General features: G+C 44.6%; 1 protein-coding gene across 1 annotated transcript; it reads right to left on the bottom strand.

The window, feature by feature from the left end:
- Positions 1-366: 366 nt before the first annotated feature.
- Positions 367-10080, bottom strand: LOC123101522 (transcription factor MYB73-like). The gene is made up of 3 exons (XM_044522951.1): positions 9656-10080; positions 9437-9563; positions 367-1361 (listed from the first exon to the last, which is right to left on the bottom strand). Exons 1-3 carry the CDS (start codon positions 9976-9978, stop codon positions 531-533), a joined length of 1281 nt encoding a protein of 426 aa, XP_044378886.1. The 5' UTR covers positions 9979-10080; the 3' UTR covers positions 367-530.
- Between the last annotated feature and the right edge of the window lie 348 nt (positions 10081-10428).

The raw sequence follows: 10428 nt of genomic DNA, 5'->3' as shown, positions 1-10428 counted from the left end.
TCTTCCAACTGACCCATTCGTATCGTCAACAGCACCGCCGCCTCCAACCTAACTAACAACGCTTTCGCATGTTGCCTCACTACCCTTTCTTGTCTGATTTGCCACCGCTCATGACTTCCCTCTAATTCCCATCCACCATGCCATATATTCCATCGACAACCACACACCTCTCAGTCTGAACCTATCAACCCTCTGTTAGTCCTCCATGGAGATGCCGAGGCCAGCAGCATCGTTTCCGTCTCAGGCACATTAGAGACGTCGTCGCTGGTAGTCTCACATTTGACATTCCCTCGTTTTTCTACCTCTTCTCTACCAAAATCTACTGAAACAATTTCCCGAGGATTAGCAAATGTGAACAAAGTAACGTACCTCCCCAGATGGACCACTTAAATTACCTTTATGAAGTTCTCAAATCAAACAAACTACATAAGCACAACACACTTACAATCACATTGTTCTCCTTAGACATGAAATCCTCTGGGGACATATATGTCTCACTTGAATCTAGCCAGTTGATTGAGGGTGACCACCTACTGGTCCCGCATGGCAAACTCCCTCAAGGCCATCTGCACCATGTCGATGTCATCAGGGTCGCTACCGCTACCACTACCTCTGGCAAGGCCACTCGAACCAGCCGCGTCCATGTCGTAGTAGTAGGACCAGCCTCCAGCTCCACCACCCACATTGCCCAGTTGGTTGTTGGCGGCAGACTCACGGTGCATCTCTACCACTACCGGGAGGGTACGTTGTCCAGTGAACGCATACATGTTTATGCTCGCATTGGCCGCCTGCTGGATGTCTTGCTCACTAACCATCTGCGTTGGTGACAAGCCGTACGGCAGGCAGTTGTTCAGGTGCGCATTGGGAGGGATGCAGTACGAGTACCCCTCATTTTGCCTATCAGCGGCATTCAAATTTGGTGCCCAGTAGTGCATGTTTGTCGGGTTCAGGTGGTAGTACATACCAATCATTGCCGGATTGGGGTAGGTCAGGTGTGCATGCTCGGTAGGGGCGATGACGACGGCAGTATCTCTACCGGCCATCCCCGTCTGCCCACCGTGCTCTTGGTCATGATACAATGGTGGGGACACCGAACGTGTATCCGCGGGTGATCCGGTGTGCGGCTCCACGCTGCGGATGTACTGCGCAAGAAGGCAGAGCTGGCCGGGAGGTGGTTTCTTGCTATTCCTCTTCTTGATCTGGCGCTTCGCATTTAGACTGCGCTTGGTGGCATTCCAGTGGTTCTTGATGGCGTTCTCCGGCCGACCGGAGAGTAGCCGGGCGATCACCGACCAGCGGTTCCCCCACGTCTGATGCGCCTCGATCAGCTTGATGTCTTCCGCGTCAGTCCAGATTTTCCTCTGCAAGGGAAGTATTTGTAAGTTAATTAATTATGGCATAGCATTCCATTGAAATACAATTGAACACACCACCACACACTGAAAGTAGTATCTACTACCTTTACTTTTTTAATGAAACACGACACTCATGTGCACGGAAGCATTATTTATTTAGAAGTCAACCTAGTGTCATTTTTATACCATGCATGGATATGCCGTGCATGCATCCACCATTCATCATTGCTTTGAGATTTATCTTACCTTTTTGTTTGTTTGCAAAATTCGTGTTGTTCAAGAGTACCAAAATTGTATTGAAATATTTATCTTGTTTCAAAATGCATCATAATGTTTTTTCGTGTACCAACAAATAAAAATGAACTTGTTTCAGATAAGGTTTTTGTTGGTACATAATGGAGCCAATAATGCTAGACCTATAAAGTTTTACTTAACCTTCCAAACTAATTCTCTCTCTCCCCGCTGATTTTAAGTGGGGTGGTCCCCCCTCATCCTCCTATTATCAATCACAATCCTCCACTTCAGTTTGTAGGTAAAATCTTTAAGTAAACCTTTGTAGATGTAGCATTACTTGTAATGGAACATTACTTCCATTATGTTACGCATTGAAACAAAAAAATGCAACACTCTGAAACAAGATAAAATTTGCCAAGATCGGAAAAATAGCTAGAATATCCAATTATCTAAGGAATCTCAAAGTATCTCAGGAATCTATCGGTTAGAAAATTTCCAACTAAGCCTGATACTCTCACAAAATTGCTATATGCCACATATAAATTGATGAAATGGTGGAATGAGCCTGATAGAAAAAATGGAAATAAAAAAAGTTAGTATGTGGATAATTATTTGGAGAGGATCGGCCCATACAAAAAAGGGCATGTCTTATTTACTTTGCAGATATCTTATTAAAATTACACATATTTTGCGTGTGCAACAATTTTCGGAATCATATGGTGTAATTTGAGGTGCCCGAGATTTACAAAACTTTCAAAAAAATCCAGTTAGCAATATCGATTATATCACAATTGCAAGTGTCAATTTTATTTATAGATTTTATGCTCTTTTTGTTCGAACAAGGAAAAATATTTACATTTTTATTGATTAACAAGAGAAGTTTGTAAACTAACAACCACAAAGGCACCAAATTACTCTCCTGCATTACATTACTCAAATGCTTAGCCCCCATAATATCCCAAGGAGACGCCTCATCTTGGATGAGGCGAATAATGACTGCCATCGGCCTCACTTTCTTTTGAAAGACACACGTGCTCCTTTCCTTCGATATCTCCCATCCAACAAGAAGGAGCAAAGAATGTAAAGATTTCCTCGGTTGCCAATTATTGAGGAGGACTTCTTTCCACCAAGACTTCATCATCTCAATACGATGACAAAGCATCATACTAGCATGAAGACCAATATAAGAGACCACGTTGTTCCAAACTTGAGGCAAGAACCGACACTTGATGACAAGGTGAGCCACCAATTCTTACACTTGGTTGCAAAGAGGGCACTGGTCGCAATTTGGTCACTCCCAACGTTGCACCCTCTGTCGTTCAAATCTTATTTTAGATGGCAAACCAAGCCAAGAACTTACATTTTAGGATGCCCAAACCTTTCAAGCCGTGGCATGCAACTTGGATCAGATGAGGCCAACGAACTGAGCCTTGTAAGCCGACGAGGCGGTATAATTCCCGTGGTTGATCAGCTTTCTCATGGTTGTATCTTGGATGTCTAGTTGGATGATGACATGCATTGGCAAGTTTGTCTTACTGAATGAAGAATTATTGGATGTGCTCTAGTGTGAGGCCTCCTTGACTACCAACCTATAGAACCTAAAACTTATCTCTTAAAACCTTGGTCGCCTCCATAGGTGGCATGGGCGGAAACAAATGTCCACCGCCGGCACCCCTTCCTCTGCGTCTCCATCTCGCCGTCACTGGCTTATGCCACTGGGCAAAGGCTGCCGATGGTGGGATCCTCCACTTTGTGCGGCACTGGTGGTGTGTGTGTGAGGTCCGTGGTGATCAATGCAGAAATTGCATGGAGCCTCAGATCGAAGACGTCTCCTGCATGCTGCACTTACTTGTCTTGGCCGCTACTATGATGCTCTGCGCTCGGTAGGTACAATAACAGGTGGGTGGTGGACTTGGTGGCTACGACCGGCGGTTCCATGGCCTAATTTGGGCGTTGTGGCTCGCCGTGTTGTGGAGGAAGCGTGGGAGCCGTGGCAGCGACCCGGGTCTCTTATGCAGCAACGGCGATCATGGTGACGGCCACGACGGGTGCCCTGGGCACCCGGCAAGGCAGCAGACGGCTATTCCATCATGGTTGTGACGGCGGCATGGGGTCGGCCATGATGGCTGGTGGTTGCAGATCTGGAGTTCCCGACCCAGATTTGTTCCCCTCTGGCAGCAGTCCTAGGGTTCTTCTGGTGCCAAGACGATGTTCTGCTTCATGCGAGCCCTCATTGATTTGGCCATTGACGACTTCTGGAAGGCTTCGCCGGTGTTTTGTTTTCTACTGGGTGTTTGACGCCTGTAGATTGCTGGATCAGATGGGATTTGCTCGTGTGCGCCCCTATTTTAGAACGTTTGGCTTTAGGAGGGCGTGATGTGAAGCTTCGTTGTCTGTTACATTATGGGACATGTTGGTATTTCGATTTCCATGATGAAGAGAGTGGTGAAGAACATCATGGTGGCTGAGGTCTGAGGCCTAGTAATGGCAGATCGGGTCTTTGTGGCGATGAGGACTTTGCTTGGTGATTCATGACTTGTAGCAGCGCCATCGGCAAGTGGGTGCGGCAGCATAGGCGGAGTACAAAGTCTTAGCTTTCTGGATGAAAACTCAAGTCCTGGCCGTAATTGGTAGTTCTTGGCAGTGACCTTGTTGAAGGCATTGTTTTGAGAGCATGGATCTTCTCCAGGGTGAAAACCTAAGATCTAGGAACGGATAATGATGGTTCATGTGCACTATTTCCTTCTTGAAGGCATCGCTTTTGGAGAATTTGGACTTCGGGTGTTGTCGAGCTGGTGGTTCGTAATGCAGCTACAAGGAATTGATCACTATACGGGATCTAATTTTCTTCTTCTTTTTGTCTTTTGGTTGTGTGCATCCATAATGTCTTTACGACATTGCGTTGTTGCAGAGGTTGGGTGTAATTGGTATCTCCACGATATTAATATATTCCCTTTGTCCAAAATTCTCTTAAAACCTTGTCCACAATGCCACCTTTCTTGTAGGATTTTTTTAAATGGTGTGATATCTTTATGCACCCGTCCCTCCAGCCATGATGACTCCCAAAATTTGGCTTTTGTTCCATCACCAATCATACCTAAGTGGCCGCCACTAATAGATCACTTCATCATTGTTGAATGACATCCACATACTGCACCACACCCTTTGCGGGTCATCCTAGTCAAGCCATAACCATAGTAAGTAAAGCACGATGGCAAACTTTCAATATTAAGAATTTACGGCCGGCAAACTCCTCCAGCTTGCAAACTTGCACCCAGTTAATTTTGCACTTGCCTCCGGTCACATTGTTTGTCCTCGCCCAAAGATAGGCAAACCTCAAGCTATCAATCTTCTTGAAAACCTCCACAAGGGGGTCAAACAGTGTAAGATGGTGTATGGACACAGCCCTGAGCACCGCCTTGACCAAGACCATGTGGCCCGCGGTATCAACTTGATTCCTTCTCTAATGTGCTAATTTCCCAGCGGCTTAATCTTCAAAGTGTTGCAAGTGGACCGTCCTTAATATTTTGACCATGAGGGATAGTGCAAGGTAACATATGGGGAAGGATAACATGGCGGGAAGGACTAGAGTGTGCCATCAAGGTTGTTGTTATTGCACCATATAGGTGCAACAGGGCTCTTTCTGCAATTTGTAACAAGGCTGGTAGTATCCTCAAAAGAGGCAGCCATGGTGGAGAGGAATTGGACTTCTTGCTTGATAGAGGCACATAAAACAACCACATTGTCGAGGTAAAGGGAACCACGAATCCACCAAAGGATGAGGTTTTCCTTAGGTCATATACTTGCTAAATATATGGTGCAACGGGTCAATGGAGAGCTCGGACCCCTGAAAATGCCCATGACCATGCTTCGTCGGGTCCTCGGCAATCCCATTGAGCAAAAGTCAAGTAGGGGACAGTCGAGATCCATCCCCGAAAGTGGCCTTGTAAGCCATGGTGACTAAACATTTCAGTAAAATAGCCACACCTAAAGGAATCCAAGGCCTTCTTTATGTTGAGCTTGAAGAGGAGCATATGTGTCTTGATGTGTAAAATCTTCTAGCCACATTGGGCACATAAATGAAGTTATCATGGGTGCTTCTCCTCTTAATGAAAGAACTTTGTGCAATGGAAACAATATCATTCATGTGCAGAGCCAACCTCATGGAAAGGGTTCTATCAATAAGCTTGGCCATGACATGCATAAGGCTAATAAGCCCAAAATACTCATTTGGTGAACAAAGGGATTAGTTCATGGGAACCAAGCGACAAATCTCGAGGATCACAAATTTTAACTAGGGAGATCCTAACACTCGTTACTTTCACCTAAGGATCAATGGGCGGAGGAGGAAAAATCTTATACATCATCTCAAACATGGGAGTGAATGGGTAATGGATCATGAATACTACATTAGGTGGATGAAGGGATTAGGATGTCCTCGTGACATACTCGCTCGCTAGCGATGGCATCACATGGACACCTTTGCCACCATGTTCCATCAAAGCATCCTCCATATTGTATTCATGCTCCAGTCATTTCATCCAAAAATCCGAACTGGTGAAGAGAGACGGGAATATGTTTCAACACTTCCCCTCACATCTAGGCTATTTTAGTCCTTAGGCGTGGGATCAATGTAGGTTGTAGAATCTTGTTTAATATTGCGTTGGCAGGGTCTTCAACTTGAGACCTCTTGGCTTAGATACCATATTGAACTCATGCCCCACCAGCACATCCAAAAAACCGAACCATCACCAAATCGTAATCAAGTTTGAAAAGCGTCCAGAGTGTGGCGCTATGTCTGGCAGCCTCTCCTGGAACAGAGCCACGAAGCAGTCAACCTCTTCCCCATTGACCTGTTCAACCTTGCCAATGACTCCCATTCGTTAGCATAGAAGCCTTTGCAGGAGCTGGGCGATGGGAATGACCCTGTTATTGGCACACAGGCATGGGCTATGCTGACTTGTCAAAGTTTGTGACCTTCGTGAGCGTCTCCCTCCTTGTTGTGGGTGACCAGGGCGGTGCGGAACTAGTAGCAGGGAGAATGGGAGGCAACACCGGCACAAAAAGTGGTGCGCCAGGGCAGAGCCCTACCGGGAGCTCAACTAGCATGCAAAGCATCCATCTCCATCGTCATTGGGTTGTTGTCCAAGAGCATTGGGAATGTCGGGAAGCGAGGCGTGACGATGGGTGTGTGATTCTTCATCAGGCCTAAAGAGGAACGTGGGGGGATGCTCGGTGCATGGATTGATGGCATGCATAACTCATCATAGGGCTCATGGCAGTGGGTAAGGAGGCTTGGTGCACGGGCTGGTGATGTGCACATCCGGCGAAGCAGGCCGCGCCTGCATACCGAAGTAGGGTCCGCCTTGCGCAGTCAGTCCAGTCTGGAGGGAGTTGAGGGAGCTCGAGTGTTTTGCAGCCGGCACATCTCTCAAATGATAACACAGAACAGGAACATCTACTCATATTCACCAAATTCAGGAAAACCATAATAAGCAAAAAGCAACAATTTCACAAATAAACAACATCAAATTTTTGGAACATGTGTATCTGACTATCAGCATGTGACTTGTTTTGTCTATATGATTGAACTAATAAAAGTACCACATCTAAAATGCAATTTGTGTGCTGGAACGGCTCTTACTTTAGGAAATACCAAATTGAGACAAGTCTCAAATATGTAGCAGCAATAATTTGACAAATAACCACGACAAAAGAGAATCGGTAATCTTATCTCTATTTGGGGAATGTTCCTGGGGACGAAATCCCAGCAAATGACCCACAGAACACGGGATCAAGATCTGAGGGTGGCAGGTTTTTGATGAAAATGCACTAAATAAACAAAATGACATGCTTTTTGTTGTTATCAAAGATGCCATCCCCCAACACTAAAACTGCCAGTCGCACCGTTTACAAATGCCATCCTGGACAGCGAACGGTCACTGGCTATTGCACACCAAATTCGGTAACACTTGGGCGACCACTTAGTGGCAAAGAATTTAAAAATTAGGACACACCATGTCAATTAGAAAATTTGGATATTTGTAAGTGCAAGTGTGGTTCTTTATTTACGGATTGAACACATAATTCTTGTACACATATCAAATGCTAATGTGTGGGCATGAACATTGGTCCCTACTAATTTCCCAAAATTACTTAGGTAGTCAATTAGTGACCTAAATGAATAAAGTAATTACCACATTTACTGTGTAGACTAAAGACATGCAATACTACTAACTATTTTTTGGGAGTTAATACCCACCTCCGAATGGTGACCAAACTATAGGTGCAGACTTTTGGACGTATAATCATATGATTCAACTAGTGAAAGTACTACATCTCAAATGCTAATTTGTGGTCTAGAACACCGACTCTTACTTTAGGGATATCAAATTGTGGCAACTCACAAATAGGTAGAAGCAACAATTTGACTAATAATCAACATATTTTTTTAATTTGGTGATAACTTAGTGGCCAAGAATCGATCCCTACTAATTTCCCAAAATTATATGGGTGGTCAATTAGTGGCCTAAATGAAGAAAGTAATTACCACATTTACTGAGTAGACTAAAGACATGCAATCCTACTAACTATTTTTTCGGGAGTTAATACCCACTTTCGAATAGTGGCCAAATTAATAGGTGCAAACTTTTGGATGTATAATCATATGATTCAACTAATGAAAGTACCACGCCTCAAATGCTAATTTGTGGGCTAGTACATTGACTCTTACTTTAGGGATATCAAATTGTGGCTACTCACAAATAGGTAGAAGCAATAATTTGGCAAATAATCAAGAAATATTTTTTAATTAGGTGATCACTTAGTGGCTAAGAATCTCTTCTATACTAGTTAAAAAGAACCTAAGGTTCCCATTTCAGTGTCTCCTTCGTCCAACCTCTATCTATATGTGGTTCCCCCTTCCATTCTCCTATTTGATTTTTTTCTTCTCCCATTATCTCATTTTTCTCTTAGATAATAACATTTTTTGTAAATCAATATTTTTTTACCAAATAAGTGCTTAACAATGAGATGATATTTTGACTCCCATCTCCGATCTTTCTTATAAATAATATTTTCTTTGGTAAGTCAATAAATTCTTACCAAATAAGTGCTTAACAATAACCTAGCACGTAAATCATGACAATTGCATACAAAATCTGGCTAAGATTATAGCACACTAATGTAATAATAGACGTGCAATGACGTGCTAATCTATGAGAATAATTATACTCCTGTTGCAATGCACAAACAATTATCTAGTTTAAAAAATGAGACACCGTGTCAATTACGCCCTCCATGCACAAATATAAGATGTTCTAACTTTTTTCGAATTGTAAGTATATAGATTTGTTTTACCGTGTTTGTTAACTTATTTCAGTCCGTGTAGTCCATATTGAAATATCCAAAACAGCTTATCTTCGTGAACGGATGGAGTAGTAAATTTCCACATTTGTAAGTGCAAGTAATTTTATTTATTTACGGATTGAACACAGAATCCTTGTACACATTTCAAATGCTAATGCATGGGCAAGAACATCAATCCCTATTAATTTTAGAAAATTGCTTCCCTGTAATTCTTTTTCTTCAGAAAATTACTTGGGTGATCATTTAGTGGCGTAAATGAAGAAATTAATTGCCACATTTACTGATTAGACTAAAGACATACAAGACTACTAACTATTTATCTGGAAGTTAATACCCACATCTGAATGGTGACGAATCAGATTAACGCAATGAATAATTTCTTTCCGTAAGCACACTCAATCACAGATCATCAAAATTCCCCAGAAACAAGCTGCTAGTAGGGGCTAGGAAGTTAAGAAATTTAAATTTGGCAAGATCACCTCAATGTTGGGGTCAAGTTGGTTGATCCATCTCTCCCGACATTGCTTCCCGCTTCGGTCGGGGAGGTACAGCGCGACCTTCACCCACCTCCCTTTGCCGAATTCCTGCACCTTCGCCCTGAGCAGCCTACAACAAAATCACAAAGAAAACTGACGAAGCTGCAGCAGATGAAGGACAAAGAAAAAGGTTTGCAATTTAGGGTTGGATTTTCCACATACGTGTCTTCCTCCATGGCCCACGACCCTTTGAACCGTGTCAGCCCCTGGCCGCTGGATCTGGCACGCAGCAGCGCCCGAGCAGGCACCGCGATTGCCGCAGGGGCGTTGCTGCTCCCATAGCCGAGGAAGCTGGTGGGATCCATCTCCCTGATGCCACCAGAAGCCCTTGATCCGGCACCCGAGACGACGACCACCCCGGCTGAAGCACCACCATCAATATGGACAAAGTGTTGCGCAACACCGCCATGGTCGAAGCTCGTCAAGTGGTTCCCGGCCCCCGAGGCTGCCATGTCCCAATCAAAATAGGCACTCCCTTCAGCCATCAACGCGGCCTCCGAGGTCGGATCGGATCAATGGCAGAAGGAACACCTACGGTAGAGATGGGGCAAGCAAAGCAAGAAGAAGGGGAGTAGTCTCTGGCTCTTCTGTGGAGAAATGCCTGTATTAGAGATGGGTCAGGGGGTCTGCGCCTGATATAGATGGGGACGGCGCCCCATGCCCCCATCGACTGTCTATTCTCCTGACCCCAGCTCCTCATCAGGCGGCTAGGAGGCGTCCCACATGGCAATAACCTTCTGACTATAGGTTTTCAAGTTCGTTGTGGACCCTATGCACCGGGTGTACGCAGTCTTCGGAGAGGTTTGCGTGGTCCAGGGTGGGTCAGCGTGTCAGTACAGATATGCTGAAGCACAACACCCGTGCCCGTATGGAGGTATGCACGCAAATTCAGGGAAAACGGAATGCATGTTGGCGTGCTTCGTGATCATTTGCAG

The sequence above is a fragment of the Triticum aestivum genome, chromosome 1A (genome assembly GCF_018294505.1).
Source record: "Triticum aestivum cultivar Chinese Spring chromosome 1A, IWGSC CS RefSeq v2.1, whole genome shotgun sequence".
Classification (NCBI taxonomy): domain Eukaryota; kingdom Viridiplantae; phylum Streptophyta; class Magnoliopsida; order Poales; family Poaceae; genus Triticum; species Triticum aestivum.
Note: the sequence above shows the minus strand (reverse complement) of the source record. Positions and strands in the feature narration are given on the sequence as shown.